The sequence below is a fragment of the Panthera leo genome, chromosome B4, assembly GCF_018350215.1.
Source record: "Panthera leo isolate Ple1 chromosome B4, P.leo_Ple1_pat1.1, whole genome shotgun sequence".
In the NCBI taxonomy this organism is placed as follows: Eukaryota; Metazoa; Chordata; class Mammalia; order Carnivora; family Felidae; genus Panthera; species Panthera leo.
In genome coordinates, this window is record NC_056685.1 from 44,344,865 (window position 1) to 44,362,824 (window position 17,960).

Sequence of the window (17,960 nt, forward strand, 5' to 3'; positions counted from 1 at the left end):
AACCTTCAAGAAATAACATGGCGATTTTCCTCTAATGTTCCCGCATACCTTTGGATTACTGATTAATTTCTTACATTATCCCATGATGCATCTGCGTGTATCCATAATCTACAAAGCATTTGCTTTGCTGTTCTCGTGAAAGGCCCTCCATGTCTCAACACCTCAAGTGGAAAAGTTACAGGGACATGACCTCTTAACCACATGAGGCCAAAAGAACAATGTGTTTGCCTCTGTCCGAGGTGCCAGGAAGGGGCCGAAAAAGCCTTAGAAACCCATGCCTCACACGTTCTCAGAGGGACAATGCACCTAGGAACCAATGAACCATTCTGTACCTTAACCGACTAGGTTCAGTCATCATCTGGAATGCCTCTGGGGGGCCAGGTGGGCCTAGGGGTTGAAGTCACCTGTGTCCAGAGATACACTCCTTAGTTGCTGGAGTGAGGCTTTCAAATCCATATGTGTCTCTTTTACAGGCCATCTTTGCTGGCAAAGGTATGAAGCTATCCTTCCTGTAAGTAGAGGAGTCTCCATAGAGGATGGCAAGGGCTAAACGTAAGGCCGCACAATTTCTTGCGGAAGCTTATTTTCTTCCCTAATGGTTCTTTTCCCAGGGGGCCTGTCGAGGCCAATTCCCCAAAAGACAATACCCCAAGTACTTAAGGCCAAATTACCTAAAAACGGGAGTACAAGAAGCTTCACTGTCAGTGGCCCGCCCTGCAGTCACCAATCCGTCCACAGCCGGGGCCCTGCCACTCAGGTTGGGATAGCTCGGCTTCCAGCAGCAACCATCACCACAGAAATACAAATAATTATAAAAGAATATTATGAAAAGCTATATGCCAACAAATTGGGCAATCTTAAAGAAATGGATACATTCCTAGAAATATAAACTACCAAAACTGAAACAGGAAGAAATAGAAAATTTGAACACATCCATAACCAGCAAAGATATTAAATTAGTATTAAAAAAATGTCACAATAAACAAAAGCTCAGGGACAGATGGCTTCCCAAGGAAATTCTGCCAAACATTTAAAGAAGAGTTAATACCTACCTATTCTTCTCAAGCTGTTCCAAAGAATATACACGGAAGGAGAGCTTCCAAAGTCATTCTACAAGGCCAAGATTACCATGATTCCAAAACCCGACAAAGACGGCGCTAAAAAAGCGAATTACAGGTCAATATCCCTGACGAACATGAATGCAAAAAATTCTCATCAAAATACTGGAAAATTGAATCCAACAGTACATTAAAATAATCACTCACCACAATCAACATTTATTCCTGGGCTGTAAGGGTGGTTTCAAATCCATCATGTGATACACCACGTTAATAAAAGTAAGGATGAGAACCTTAGGATTCTCTCAATAGATGCAGAAAAAGCATTCGACAAAGTATACTAGCCATTCTCAATAAAAGACCTCACAAATAGCTGTAGAGGGAGCATACCTTAACATCATTAAGGCTCTGTATGAAAGAACCATAACTAATATCATCCTCAATGGGAAAAACTGGCAGCTTTTACTCTGTGGCCAGGTGCAAGACAGGTATGTTCACTCTCACGATTGTCGTTTAACATGGTACTGAAAAGTCCTAACTCAGAATTCAGACAACAAAAAGAAATAGAAGACATCCAAGTCAGCAAGGAAGAAGTCAAACCTTCACTATTGGCCGACATCATGACACTGTAGGTAGAAACTCAGAAGGACTGCACCAAAAAACTGCTAGAACTGATACATGTATTCAGCAAAGTAGCAGGAGACAAAATCACCCTACAGAAATCTGTTGCATTTTTATACACCAGTAATGAAGCAGCAGAAAGAAAACAGAAGAAATAGATCCCATTTACAATTGCACCCAAAACAATAAAATAACTAGGAATAAACTTAACCAAAAAGGTAAAGGTCTCTACTCTGAAAACTATAGAACACATATGAAAGAAATTGAAGATGACACCCTCCCCCCAAAAAAATGGATAAACATTCCATGCTTATGAATCAGAAAAAGAAATATTAAAATCTCTATAGTACCCAAGCCAAAGTAATCTACAGATTTAATGTAATTCCTATCAAAATACCATCAGAATTTTTCACAGAAATAGGACAAACAACCCTAAAATTTGTGGGGGACCACAAAGACCTCTAATCATAAAAACAATCTTGAAAAGGCAAAGCAAAGCTAGAGACATAACAATTTTGGACTTGAAGTTATATTATAAAGCTGTAGTGATCAAGACAGTATGGACTGGCATAAAAACAGGCACATAAATCAATGGAACAGAACAGAAAACCCAGAAATCGACCCATCACTATATGATCAACTTCTTCAAAGCAGGGAAGACTACCCAATGAAAAAAAGACAACCTTTTCCACCAGTGGTATTGGGAAAACTGGACAGCAACATGCAGAAGAATGAAACTGGACCACTTTCTTACACCATAAACAAAAACAAATTCAAAATGGATTCATGTCCTAAGTGTGAGACAGAAAACCATAAAAATTCTATAGAAGAACACAGGCAGCAACCTTGTTGACTAAGGCCACAACAAATTCTTGCTAGACACATCTCTGCAGGCAAGGGAAACAAAAGCAAAAATGAATTACTGAGACTTCATCAAGATAAAGGCTTCTTCTGTACAGTGAAGGGAGTAACCAACAAAATTAACAGGCAGCTTTTGGAATGGGAGAGATAGTTGAAAATGACATCTCTGATAAAGGATTAGTATTCAAAATCTATAAAGAACTCATCAAACTCAACACCCGAAAAACAAATAATCTAGTGAAGAAACAAGCAGAAGACATGAATAGACATTTTTCCAAAGGAGACACACAAATGACTAACAGACATATTAAAAGGTGCACAATGGAACTTATAATTAGGAAAATACAAATCAAAATTCCAATGAGATATGATCTCACATCTGTCAGAATGGCTAAAATTAACAATACAGAAATCAGTAGATGTTGGCGAGGATGCAGAGAAAGGGGAACCGTCTTAAACTGTTGGTGGGAATGCAAACTGGTGCATCCACTCTGGAAAACAGCAGAAAGTTAAAAATAGAACTACCTTACAACCCAGCAATTACACTAGTAGGTATTTATCCAAATAATTAAAAAAATACTGATTTGAAGGGGTACGTGCACTTCAATGTTTATAGCGGCACTATCAACAATGGCCTAATTAGGGAAAGAGTTCAAATATCCATCAACTGACAAATAGGCAAAGAAGATGTGGTATGTATATAAAATGGAATATTACTCAACAACCAACATGAATGAAATCTTGCCATTTACAATGACATGGATGGAACTAGAGTGTACTATGCTAAGCAAAATATGTCAATCGGAAATATAAATACCACATGATTTCATTCATATGTGGAATTTAAGTAACAAAACAGATAAACATTGCGGGGAGGGGGGAGAAGACCATCAAACAGACTCTTAACTTTAGAGAACAGACTAAGGATTGCTGGAGGGGTGGTGGGCAGGGGGATGGGTTAAATGGGTGATGGGTATTAAGAAGGGCACTTGTGATGACCACTGGATGTTGTATGTAAGTGATGAATCACAAAATTCTTCTACTGAAACTAATATTATACTGTATGTTAATTAACTGGAAATAAATACAAACATACATACAAACATACATATATACAGTATCCAAAATATATAAGGAATCCTATAAGCCAGTAACAACAACAAAAACCAAATAACCCAATGGAAAAATGGGCAAAAGTATAGAATACTTTTTCCAAAGAAAATATATAAATGGCGCTAAACCATATGAAAACGTACTCAACATCACTAACTACCAGAGAAACACAAAGCAAAACCACAAGGCGATATTACTTCATACTCATGAGGATGGATACTATTAAAAAAAAAAAAAAAGAAAGTGTCGGTGAGGAGGTGGAAATAGAAGATCTTTGCACGCTGTCGTTGGGAATGTAAATTGATCAGCCATATGAAAAACTGTATGAACCTTCTTCAAAAAATTAAAAATTGAATTACCATGTGAATCACTAGTTCCACCTATAGGAAAATATATAAAAAACATTAAAAGCAAGATTTTAAAGAGATATCTGCACACCCATGCTCAAGGAAGCATTATTCACAAGAGCCAAGTGATAGAAGCAGCCTACTGCCTGCTAATGGATGGATGGAGAAAGAAAGCATAGTACACACATAACAACATATTATTCAGGCTTAAAAAGGAAGGAGATCCTATCACCTGCTACAACGTGTATGAAATGCCAGGGCATTGTTCTAAGTGAAATAAGGCAGGCACACACATGCAATCAATCAATCAATCAATCAATAAAATAGAAGTGTATGATTCCACTATTGAAAGTAGCCAAACTTACAGATACAGAAAGTAGAATGGTGATCGCTCAGGGCTGAGGGGAAAGTGGTGAAGGGTAATAATTGTTCAGTGAGTATGTATTTCTAATTTTATAAGGTGAAAAAGTTCTAGAGATGTTAGGCAACGACTGAATATAGTTAGCTCTCTAAACTGTGCGCTGAAAGTCAGTTGAGACACATGATATAGTAAGTGTTCTGTAAGATGTGAGATAGTTTATGATTCCCACTACAACAGTCTGGAAAAAACACAACTATGGAGACAGGAAATAGGATCAGTGGTTGACAAGGTTTAGGGAGAAGGAAGGATGGCTAGATGGAGCACAGAGGATTTTCAAGACAGCGAAACTATGCTATATAACTCCATAATGGTTAATACATGTCATTACATATTTCTGCAAACTCATCAAATTCACAATATTAATAGTAAACCTTAATGTAAACTATGGTCTTTGGATGATAGAGATTTGTCAACATACGGTTATCAATTGTAGCAAATGAATCACTACACTGAGAGATAATGACAGTGAGAGACTCCATCCACGACTCGTGCATAGACACTTAGACAGTAGGGGAACACAGGAAATCTCTGTGCTTTGTCTGAGTTCTGCTGTGAACCTAAAACTGCTCTAAGAAAGTAGTCTATTTTTTTTCACATGGGTAATGTGGTAAATTTTATGTTATGTGGGTTTTGTTTTTGCCACAACTTAAAAAATAAAATAAAAGACAAACAAAAAGAGGTGATCTTGACAAAAGCAAGAGAAAACTACTCATTACGCTTAGAAAAATAATAATATGATTAACAGATGAGTTTTCACCAGACACAATGAAGAATAAAGGACAGTGAAGGTCAAAATCAGAGCTGAAAGTACTGCACTTGTTGTGATGAGCACTGGGTGTTGTATGTTAAGTGATGAATCACTGAATTCTATTCCTGAAACCAGTATCACACCATAAGTTATTTTAAACAAAAACTTGAAACAAGCAAAAAAAAAGAAAGAAAGAAAAAAGTATTTAGCCACAGAGCTGAAAGTACTGTAAAAACAAAAACAAAAACAAACAAATCAGCTCCCCCAAACAAACACACAAAACCCAGAACAAAACAAACAAAAAAACCAAAAAAGACATGCCAAACCAGAATTATAAATTCAGCAAAACAGTCTTTCAAACAAGAAGGTGCATAAAGACCCCACATCAAACACAACACCTAACAGAATTTCTTCTTAGTAGACCCACCATCCAAAAATGTTCTCCAATCTAAAAGTAAACGATGCTAGAGTTAACTCATTTCCACAAGAAGTAATAACGATCGCCAGAATGATAAATATGTCAGTAAATTTTAAAATCTGTGTATTGGGGCGCCTGGGTGGCTCAGTCGGTTGAGCAGCCGACTTCAGCTCAGGTCATGATCTCGCGGTCTGTGGGTTTGAGCCCGGCGTCGGGCTCTGTGCTGACAGCTCAGAGACTGGAGCCTGTTTCGGATTCTGTGTCTCCCTCTCTCTGACCCTCCCCCGTTCATGCTTTGTCTCTCTCTGTCTCAAAAATAAATAAACATTAAAAAAAAAATTTTAAATCAGTGTATTTTCCTCTTGTAAGTGATCTATGAAATGATGTTATTTAAAATCATCATAACACCGTATGGTTGGATTATACTATACAATCTTATGCTAGTATAGGGGCACACGGGAGGGAAAAGAAAACTCTTTTTTTTGTATTTGTCAATTTTTGTGGTGCGAAATCATCACGAATGGTTCATTTCAAGTCTCCAATGTGAAATCGTGAGTGTAGAGAACATAAAGATATGCATAATTGGTGTTCAGAAACCAGGGTTCAGTACAACATTGTTAGAAGGACAGGTTTCCTGCTCTGAGTGTTTCTATGAACTCTTTCCTAAGCTGAAATGATGTAAATTAAAGAAACAATTACCATTAACTTCTATGGAAGAGTTGTTGAGCATTCCCTGACCCAAAAAACAACCTCTCATGTTTTTTTTTTTGTTTTTTTTTTTGGATACCTTAAGAAATATCTTGCTAATGGATGCACAAAATAAATTGAGATGAAGTACAGACACTGAAAACCACAGTTTAAAGCTACCCTTGACAGTGAGATGCCGAGTAGCTGGTCTGACAGGACCAGACTCACTGCTTGGGGTGTGAGCTGCCTCTATAACAGCAAAACCAGCACTAAATACATTTTTCACTTGTCATCTCTTTTTTCAGAAAAGCAAAACCCCTCTTCCCATTTCTGTTGTTCACCAAAAAAAAAAAAAAAAAAAAAAAAGGTACTAATCCAGGTCTTTCATAAAAGCAAAGTGACATAATGCAAACGGTTGGAAAGCTGAGGCATAGCTGTAACAGGGGGAGGACAAATTGCAATGTTTGTGCTTAATGTATTTTTACGTGTTATTTATTTATTTATTTAGAGAGCAAGTGTGAGCGGGGGAGGGGGCAGAGAGAGATGGGGACAAAGGATCTGAAGCAGGCTCTGCGGTGACGGCAGAGACCCAGATGCCGGGCTCCAATTCACAAACTGTGAGATCATGACGTGAGCCCAAGGCAGACGTTTAACCGACTGAACTGCCCAGGTACCCCTCATTTAATGTACTTTGTCCGAATTAATTTGAAGTAGATGGCAACCACTTCATGATATATGAGTAAAGAGTCCCATCCACAAGATGAAAGGCTAGGAGGTACCAACGCTCATCTGCCCTACAGAAAACAGTAAGAACAGTAACGAAACCACTTCAGAAGGTTCAGGGAAAGCTCTGCACAACAAAGAGCAGCAAAAACTGGGCAGAACTCGAAAATTCAGGGTGGCTCCTCGGAACGTAAAGGAAGCATTTTGACCGCACCACCCAGCCAGCTAGTTGGGAGCCGCTTGGCACCAGGAGGAATCCCCTCAGGGGAAGTCACCTCATGGAGATTAGGGGGGCAAGAGAACCCAGCAAGGTTTAGCTTTGTGGCCATCTGCAGTTTTTGCAACAGAGGTCCCCCACTGATACTGATCCCACTTGATGGAGCAGCCCAGAGAGCCCCCTCTGCAGCTACTCCCAGAGGCTGGAGCTGTTGCACTGGTGAGACTTGCCTTCAGGGGCACCAGTTGAGGCATTTGGGGACTGGGTGCCATAGCACCTCGCCAGATAGAAGACTAGAGCTGCGTCTGAGTTCTTCCACTCCCGGTCCCAGGTTGGGGCTCCGTCTCAACATTAGTGGGAAAGCTTGTGCGGTCTTGAGCCCCGTCCCCAGGTTCCAAGAATGCTTTGGCTCTCAGTATGGGTACCTGCGGCTACTTCCGTAAGCCCCACCCACTGGGTTCCATGTCATGACGCTGGGTCTTCGTTGTAAAGGGCGCTCCTGCTGCTCTGAACCCCACCCCTACTTGAAGCCTAGACTCTGAACTGCCATGGCTTGCACCAGGTTGCTGCTGCCTGGACCCTTCACTCCATCTATGGCAGCTGAAGGCTCTGACCCATCATCACTATGGCCAACCTACCACTGCCTACAGCCCCATCGCTTAGGTCCCATATCAGGGTTCTGAAACCTCATTGCTGGTGCTGTACTGCTCCATCCCAAGACACACTTTCAGCTCCCAGGTCCCAGCCTGAACTGTCACTGGGGGCCGGGCTGCTAAAGCTCCGCACCCAGGTCCCTGGGTCATGAGACGTGGTTTTAAGAAACTACCACTGGATCACGGTGCTGCTATCTTGTGACTGCTGCTTGGGACAGAGTTGAAACTTTGCCTCACCCTCCCCAGCATATGCCACTTCTAACTCTGCTTCTCCTGCCTAAGCCCCTGCTGAAACTTGTCATTCTAGGGTCTGTGTCTCTGTTATATTCCCTTCACCAACCAGAGCCACAGTTGTGTGCCCTTGAGACCCTGGTTCAGTTTGCATAACGTATCTGCCCATGTCTCTATCCTAGACCCCAGTGCCCCAGCCACAGCAAATGAACTTGTGCGCCATGACCCAGGCACAATGGTAGGTCCATCGGTGCCTAATCTTGGACGACAGCTCCAACACTGCTTTGAGGCCTCTGAGGTCAGCGTGTCACATCAGACACCAAAAAGGATCCTCTCAGCAAGATCTTCTTCCCACGATTAAGACAAGAGAGAATGGGATGCTATTTTTTTTCAATTTTTTAATATTGATCTATTATTGAGAGAGAGAGAGAGACAGAGAGACAGAGTGAGAGTGGGAGAGGGGCCGAGAGAGAAGGAGACAGAATCTGAAGCAGGCTCCAATCTCTGAGCTGTCAGCACAGAGCCTGATGCAGGGCTCCAACTCACGAACCGTGAGATCATGACCTGAGCTGAAGTCAGACGCCTAACCAACTTAGCCACCCAGGTGCCCCGGGATGATATTTTCAAAGTGAGCAAAGAGGGGCGCCTGGGTGGCTCAGTCAGTTAAGTGGCCGACTTGAGCCCAGGTCACGATCTCGCGGTCCGTGAGTTCGAGCCCCGTGTCGGGCTCTGGGCTGATGGCTCAGAGCCCGGGGCCTGCTTCTGATTCTGTGTCTCCCTCTCTCTCTGCCCCTCCCCCGTTCATGCTCTGTCTCTCTCTGTCTCAAAAATAAATAAAGGTTAAAAAAATTTTTTTAAAAAATAAAGTGAGCAAAGGGAAAGAAAAAAACCCAAAAACCTGTCAACCAGAAATACCTTACTCAGGCAGCATGATCTCCAATAGCCAAATTATAGAAAGAGCCCAAATGCCCATGATCTCATGAATGGATAGATATGGTATTTTTCAGAGTTAAAAATACCATAGTAGTAGGGGGGGACCTTAGGCTTGTCTCATGCCTCAAGCACAGCTAGATCAACATCAAATCACTCTGAACGCCTCGGAAATTGATCACAAGGCAATCGATAAGAGAACAAGCTGCATAATTCAAGGTAGAGAATGTGGCAGGTACGCGGAGCAGGGGAACTGGGGAGAGAGAAAATCAGCATTGCTGCAGAGGGTCAGAGCCCTTTACGCAGAGAGGATTAAGAAAGAAGGAGGGAGAGAGCAATGCATTGGGTTCATGTAAGAAAAGCACTCTCCCCAAACCACTGGTAGGAGAATTATGAGGAACTGACTCTTCCAAGTTTTTGCGAAGAGTTAAGCTGAAATTTTGAGTTTTTGGAAGTCTGTGCCATTTGCCGGAGTAGAGTCGGGGCCGGGGGGTGGCATTGCTCCTGGGTAGAAGAAAAGGAGGCCCGGAATGGAATGTACCGTGGACAGGGTGGGGTGGCCATCCCTTGGGTTGCACGGGGAGATTTATCCTCTCCAAGGATAAAAGACCCAGCTGGTGCCTTTGAGTGGACATTCAACAGCAGGGCACAGAGGTACAGGAAAAGGACAGGTGAAGTGATCGCACCTTTTTTCCTGTGCCTCACCATAAACTCCAGGCGCCTGCCCAGCCATGCAACTGCTTTTCGGGGACAGACCGGCGCCAGGGGCAGTGCTGTGAGGTTCTCCCCTGGAGGAGGGGAATGGGTTCTATGCCCTGCCGCATCCTTTAAGATCTGGAGTTTTGAACCCCAGTCATACACCAAAGATAAAACACAGGAGAACTGTGGCACCACAGTGTGTGGAAGGACTGGGCACAGAAGGGTCGAGGGCAGGGATCTGACAGAAGCCTGGGACATGGGAGGGGAGATGGTTTGCTTGCCCATGAGGGCTGTCTGAACAGTGGCTCCGCTAGCCGGGGATGACAGAGCTGGGTGATGCCTTTTTCCCCCACCCACCAGCATGGCCAAACTTCAGACAGCAATCCAGCATCTCCAGTAGAGGCTAGCACCCTTACACGCCCCCCCCCCACACCCTACAGGGACATCTTTAGGAGGACAGGTCTGACTGTAAGCCAGTGCAGTTGACCTCTTCCCCAGGGGTTTCGGTGGACCCCCTAACCCAAGCTCACTTTACCGAGTAATTCTCTTGGCTTATTATGGGTACATATAAAACTTTGGGCATCTTATTATGCATGTATTTAGATATGTATTTGGGGAGAAAATTGGGAGGGGTTCTACATCAGAAATACATTAAGCAGCTCCTCTCTTACTTTTCTCCATTCTCCATGGTAAGAGATGCGTAGGTGTGGATGGGATACTCCAACATTGAAAGGAAAAGGGCACTTGAGCCTCTTCTTTCCCTGAGCCCCTGTAGGTTCCCCAAATCTAGCAGCTGAACAGGTTTGCTCGCCAAGCCTTGACAATGCTTTTCAAAATTTCTTCAATTCCCAACGAGACAGTGTGAGGTGTTGGTAGTGGGTGAGGAGACTGGGCTTTTGGCCAATGAGACAGAACAGGAAATGCAACCTGATTTCAAAAATGGAAACACAAGTCCCCCCCAAATTACTCATTTAGTGTCCATAGATGATGTGTATGAAATTTCTCAAAAACCATTTCTTTGATGTTTTATTATTTACTTTTGAGAGAAAGAGAGACACAGCACAAGCAGGGAAGGGGCAGAGAAAGAGGGAGACACAGAATCCGAAGCAGGCTCCGGGCTCTGAGCTGTCAGCACAGAGCCTGACGCGGGCCTCAAATTCACGAACCATGAGATCACGACCTGTGCTGAAGCCGGACGCCCAACCGGCTGAGACACCCAGGTGCCCTTCTCAAAAACCATTTTTAAACTGAAAATATCTTCGATATATATGATCAAACTCCTAAGTCAGATTATATTTCTAATACCCAGCTAAACAAATATATTGTAACAATAGAGCTTTGGATGAGTGGAAGGAAGAAGACAGTTTTAGAGCTTGGGTTTTCTTAGAAATCGGCCTGTATGAACTATTTGGAAGAGCAAAATATAAAGAGATCACATATAGGAAGAACCTATTGTGGCTTGGCTATATTTTAAGGATATTTAGGCATTATGTAATTTATTCCTCAGCCCTTGGCGTTGGCTACATATACAGTTACCATATCACAGGTGATGGAACTGAAGCATCAAGTTTTTAAGTGAAAATGACCAAGATTTAGTGAATACTTAGGTGTCAAAAGGTACTTTTCAAATAATCTTCAAGCAACTCTATGAATAAGATACTATTTGCATCATATTTTATGGGAGAGGCAAGCGAGACAGATCAGTTTTCTGACTCATAGAACTAAGAGTGTGCATTCAGAATTACATTGAAATGACCTGGTTTCATTGCTGATGTTTTTAAACTTTACACCTTACTGCTTATTCCACATTTGTAAGTTGATCAAGGCCCCTGGTGAAAACATCTGCCTGCTGATGTTTCCCATTATACAAAACCATCTTACAAGAATTTTTGGTACAGAGGAAAGAAAAATCTAGATGGAAGTTAGGAACGTTCTATTTGTGTGTGTGTGTGTGTATTTCTCATGTTTATTTTTTTACAAACAAAGATATCTATCTCGTGAAACACAATGAGAAAAGTATTCCTATGGTTATTATGGTAAATCCTCTAACTGACCACTTTGAAAACAGTATACTTTGCAGACAATTAATGACAGGTTTGACCATAGGACTTGTTTTCATAATATATTGTGAGTGGGAAAGTGATACCTTCTGAGCTCAGAGTGCAGGCAGTAAGAAGCACATTTCTGCTGGCCCCTCTGACAGCTGCTAATCTCTGCTTTAAAAGGTCGTATACCACATAGCCCACTGTTCTAAGAATAAACAATACAAAAGGATCTGAGCTGCATCTGTGGTTTGCAGTCAAGTCCATGCAACCCAAGCTCATCAACTAAAACGCAGCCAAACCACAAATGGGTGAACGAGACATAAAGGCTTATTTTTAGATGCCAATGAAATTTGGGTTGTTTGTAACACAAGTTTAGCAATTAGTACATCTGCCACTTACATATTATATGAAATTAACTTTGAATATCCATCTATTTCCTCTGTATGAACATGGGAAATAAATATAAAGAATATGTCTGTATTCAAGAGATCAAAGCATATGAAATGCGAATTTATTTTGCGACTTTGAGTTTTATCTCTCTTCCTCTTGTCACTGAATTACAGTAGAAAAATCTCTGAATCACTATCAAATTACTAAAGTTTGTCCTGTGATATGGCAATAATTAGCTGTTTTACCCACACAAATATCTGTCCATTTTTAATTCTTGTTTTCTTCATCATTTACTATTTTATTTTTCATACCAAAGTATTTATTTATTTATTTATTTATTTATTTATTTACTGGGAGAGTGGAAACAAAGCAAGGGCAGAGAGAGGGGGACAGAGGATCCAAAGTGGGCTCTGTGCTGTCAGCACAGAGCCCGACGCGGGGCTCAAACTCACGAACTGTGAGATCATGACCTGAGCCGAAGTTGGACGTTCAACTGATTGAGCCACCCAGGTGCCCCTGCCAAAGTATATTTTTAAATTTGCTGACACAGAACGATAGAGTGAGGACACAGATAATTTAATAAAACAAGATACCTTCCAAAATATCTGAAATCCTGGTGAGGAAAACAGTAGACAAGAAGAAGTACCAAAGGACACTGGTTATTATTCATTGAAAAAGCAACCTCTCCCCAAAAATGAACCTAATCTTTGATTAGTGCTGCACTAAAACGGATTCAGAAGGTACAGCTTGGTTCCATTCTCTGAGGAAGTGGGCAGATCTGAAAGGCTCTTAGACGGCAACCCTGGGATTGTTGCATGATACCCTGAGTGCTTGGTTATCAATTTAGTACTCTCAGCTCCAAATCTATCCCTCAGTGCTCTTTTCTCAGATAACGGTGCAAGATCCTATCAATTTTCTCTCTTGCCATCTCACAGGAGGTTGACTTCTGTTGGTAAAAGGCCATCGAGAGACACTGCAGCAGAAAGGGCTCTTCTTCCTGGTTCCTTGGTGTTTTCTCTCCTTTGGCCACTATGGCTCAGTTGCCAGCTGCCTGTTTGCAGGAAGTCCTGTGTATTCAGCCTCCACGAGTGTCTGTGGCCAGTGCCAGTTAAAGTTTCCTCTTCCAGCCTCTACCTGCTAACACTCTGGCAGGGGGTTCTTCCTGCCTGCCAGTCTCAGACCGAGATCCTTCCTCACCAAGTTCAGCCAGGGGACCATGGAGCTACTCTGACCCAGGTCAATCCAGTGAGCATGTCGGCCATGAAGCTGTGTGCACCCACATTGTCCTCGATGACATCTAAATCCCATCTTCAGAGAGCGGACCTGGCTTCCCAGTGATCCCTCCTTTCGGTACTTTGCTTTAAGCCTAAGGTATTCTTATAACTTTGTTTCATCCCCTCATGCTAGGCTTTCCCATATAGTTAATAATTCTTTATATCAAACTTCTCCTGGTTTCTGTCTCCTGCCTCAACACTGACTGATAACCTTGCCACTCTGGGTCATTCAGCCTTCACATGCAGCCCCTTTAGGGCTAGAACAAATCAATTAATTTGGAAATATGAGTGGGCTTTTTCACCCTACCAAGGGCTTTATCATAACAATGCTTGATATTATCATTTATAATGTATATGTAATTTATTTTAATAAATAACAAAAGTTTAAGAAATAGATGATATGTTCCTGAGTATATATTTTTTATGTTACTATAAAGATTTAAAAATAATTCTACAACCCTAAGGGTAAAACCTCAGGTACTCTTTGGACCTTGGGTGATTATGATATATCAATGAAGATGAATCCTTGGTAACAAGTAAAGCATTCTAATGAGTGATGTTGATGATGGGAGACGGCATGCATATGTGCATACTGGAGGGTTATGGGAAATCTCTGTACGATTCTCTTAATTTTGCTGTGAACCCAAAACTGTTGTAAAAAATAAAATCTTAAAAAAATAACTCTAAGAAAATAATCATATGGCTTGAAGAAATGAGAAATATGTTCTTTATAGATGGTGAAGCAGCATTATATCAGATTTAGGTAGGTTGAAGTGCCTTGTGCTTACAAATATATGTTTTTATTTCTAAGCAGGATTCAGTTAAAATTTTTTTGGCCTGAACGTATAAAAATGTACAATTGTGGTCCCATTCTGAAGATACTGACAACCTGAAATATAGAAAATAATATCTAATTAATCTTGGTAATACATAATTTTAAATCTTAATGAACATGCAATCCATTTGGACTAAGAGTTATGTATCTAAATCTGAATATTTTCCATATTATTTTTCTATGGAAACACTTCAACAATGGTGTTTCTAAAGTTGTTCCATTAAGGGGCGCCTGGGTGGCTCAGTCGGTTAAGCATCCGACTTCAGCTCAGGTCATGATCTCACACTCCGTGAGTTCGAGCCCCCCGTCGGGCTCTGTGCTGACAGCTGGGAGCCTGGAGCCTGCTTCAGATTCTGTGTCTCCCTCCCTCTGACCCTCCCCTGTTCACGCTCTGTCTTTCTCTGTGTTAAAAATAAATAAATAAATAAATAAATAAATAAATAAATAAAGTTGTTCCATTAAAGCTTTTTTTTTTTTTTTTTTTCTATGACAAATTCTTTGAGGCGTAAAATAAAGGAGTTGTGAAGAAACTTACGGTTTGGAAAGGAAAGTTAAGCCTTTGGGCCACAGCCATGAACTATTATTTCTTGTCTGGGAGACTCTACACCATGAAGAACGAATGAAGAAGTCCAACATATACTATGAGAGAACAAATTTTATTAGAAGTTACATCAAAGCTCTTATACTCATGTGAAGTTTGTAGTAACAAGTCAAGCTCATTCTTTGTGACTTTATAGAATCTTTCAAATTGTAATACAGTGCTATGCACTGAACCCATTGTAAAGATATCTTAGTAGGACTAAGTGAAGAAGACACACTGCCATGGATAATAATTTGGGGTTCTGACAATTGTCCTGAGGTTAATAATAATAACTTGTGAAATATTTATTATTTTAAAAACTCCTAGAGATTCAAGTAAGAAGTACCTTTGTAATCTTCTTGCCTAGGACTGCTCCCATGCCTCTCCACCTACCCACCTTAGTGCAGTGATCAAAAAGAATTGTACTATTGGGGCGCCTGGGTGGCTCAGTCAGTTGAGCATCCGGCTTCAGCCCAGGTCATGTTCTCCCAGTCCATGAGTTCGAGCCCCGCGTCAGGCTCTGTGCTGACAGCTCGGAGCCTGGAGCCTGCTTCTTGTTCTGTGTCTCCCTCTCTCTGCCCCTCCCCTGCTCATGCTCTGCCTCTCTCTCACCCTCTCAAAAATAAATAAACATTAAAAACAATTTAATAAAAAAAAAAAGAATTGTACTATTTATGGGGCACCCGGGTGACTCAGTGGGTTGAGCGTCTGACTTCGTCTCAGGTCACAATCTCACGGTTCATGAGCTCAAGCCCCGCGTTGAGCTCTGTGCTGACAGCTCAGAGCCTGGAGCCTGTTTCAGATTCTGTATCTCCCTCTGACCCTTCCCCACTCAAGCTCTGTCTCTTAAAAATAAACACTAAAAAAAAATTTTTTTTAAAGAATTGTACTATTTACAATTTGGGAAGACTGAAAAAATCATGGTGCAGTTGCCTCAAGGGCAGACATGAGTAAGAGTGGGGAAGGGGATGAAATAACCATTGCTTTTTCAGCTCAAAGTGGTGAGTTTGCTTGATAATGAATGAGGGAAACTCACACTTTCCTTTATCTGAGCTCAAGGCCCCCAGTAAGTAAAATGGGAAGATATTGAAGGGAAAAGTACAACAGAAGAGATGATATTAGCTCTCTACACACTTTTAGCTGATGGGGAAAATGCGCCCACATGTAGAGGAGACCCAGATAAAAGCGAAAGCTGAGACTTGAGAATTGACAGTAAAGTTATGAGCACTCCCCTCCCACACACACTCCCCACCCCTCCCCACACACATACACATACACCTGCACATCCATCACATGGAAGAGGGTGGAAGCCTTACTGATTTGCAATATTTGAACACAACCTTTAAAAAATTAGTGGTTGACATCTAAGCTGCAAAATCACAAGGGCAATCCCTAGGAAAATAGGCTACAAATAAACAAACAAACAAACGATAAGAATTAGGAAAAACTGATTTTGCAGTAAAAGCTATGCAAGCTCCAAAAATAAGAAATCTAAGAAAAATGAAATACAATGCATGTTTACTAAACTACATTATCAGAAATGTGTACCTAAAAAAAATTTAAAACATGCAAAGAAACCAGAAAATGTCTTCCATACTAAAGTCAATAGAAACTTTTCCTGGGAAAGATGTTAGAATTACTGAAAAAAAAAAGTATTTTAAAGTAACATTTATGAATATTTGTAAGTTATAAAGGAAACTATGTTCAAATAATTAAATGAAAATATGGCAGCAACATAACAACTAGGAAATATCAGTAGAAAAATGAAACTATGTGAAAAAAACACAGAGAAATTCTGAGTTTATAAATACCTGAAATGAAAATTTCACTCAATTGGCTCTATAGAAAATTGGAGATGCAAAAGAAAAACTTGATGAAACTGAAGAAGGGGTAACAGAATTTATTCATCCCATAGAATGAGAGAGAAAAAATAACAGAGTTCAGAGATCTTCAATAATCAGAAAACCAGCATGGGTCTGAATAAAATCAAAGGCAGATAAAAGCAGAAGAAAAAAAACAAACAAACAAACAAACAGAAAAGCAATATTAACACACAGTGAAAGAATAACTTCTTAAATAGCATTTTAAAAATATTTGTGGAACCCAGTGGCTCAGCAAACTACTAACAGAATGAGCACAAGAAACCCACATCTCACGACATGATAATGGAATGACCATTAAGTGACCATTAAGTGTCACTTGCGAACACAGACAAAAAAATAAGCCTGAGGGAACAGGGTGGATTATGAGGTGACTTAAGTCAGTGTGAAAATCAGGGAATGGGTGGCATATCTCCCACCTCCAGCAGACTTAAACCACATTATCTACCACAAAATCCACAGATTAGATCCAGATCTGATCTGTGTTCAGATTAGAGGGGGAATGACACCAGCAACACAAAACAATAGGAAGCCCCAGGCCCTTAATCCCCCATGGAAACAATAACTTAAAAATACATCCAGACACAAACCCATGTGTAGTCAGGCTAATCATTTTTGATAAGGGTGAGAAGACCATTCAATATGGAAAGGGTAGTATCGTTCACACATGGTGCCAGGAAACTGACTACCCACACACAAAAGAATGAAGGTGGATGCTTAGGTTTATGCCCCATCAAAGTTCATTCAACATGGACTAAACATCGGGACACCTGGGTGGCTCAGTCAGTTTAAGCATCTGACCCCAGCTCTGGTCATGATCTCGTAGTTCATGAGTTCGAACCCACATCGGGCTCCACACTGACAGTGCAAGAGCCTGCTTGGGATTCTCTCTCCCTCTCTGTCTGCCCCTCCCCCAATTTTGTGTGCACTCTCTCTCCCACACACACAAAATAAATAAATAAACTTTTTTAAAAAATCGGGCTAAACACAAAGCACCTGCTTGGCTCAATCGGTTAAGCATCTGACTTCAGCTCAGGTCATGATCTCACAGTTTGTGAATTTGAGCCCCATGTAGGGCTCTGTGCTGACAGCTCAGAGCCTGGAGCCCGCTTCAGATTCTGTGTCTCCTTCTCTCTTTGCCCCTCCCCTGCTCACACTCTCTCTCTCTCAAAAATAAATAAACATTAAAAAAATTTTAATAAAATTTTTAATAATTTTTTTAAAAATGG

At 41.1% G+C, this 17,960-nt stretch overlaps 1 protein-coding gene across 1 annotated transcript in view; it reads right to left on the reverse strand.

Moving 5' to 3' along the window:
- Positions 1 to 17,960, reverse strand: part of LOC122224241 (NKG2-A/NKG2-B type II integral membrane protein-like) — a 56,557-nt gene that overhangs the window by 16,288 nt on the left and 22,309 nt on the right. Inside the window, exon 5 of the mRNA XM_042945802.1 lies at positions 14,807 to 14,910. Within this exon, the coding sequence (XP_042801736.1) occupies positions 14,807 to 14,910 (104 nt within the window). The remainder of the gene's footprint in view (positions 1 to 14,806; positions 14,911 to 17,960) is intronic.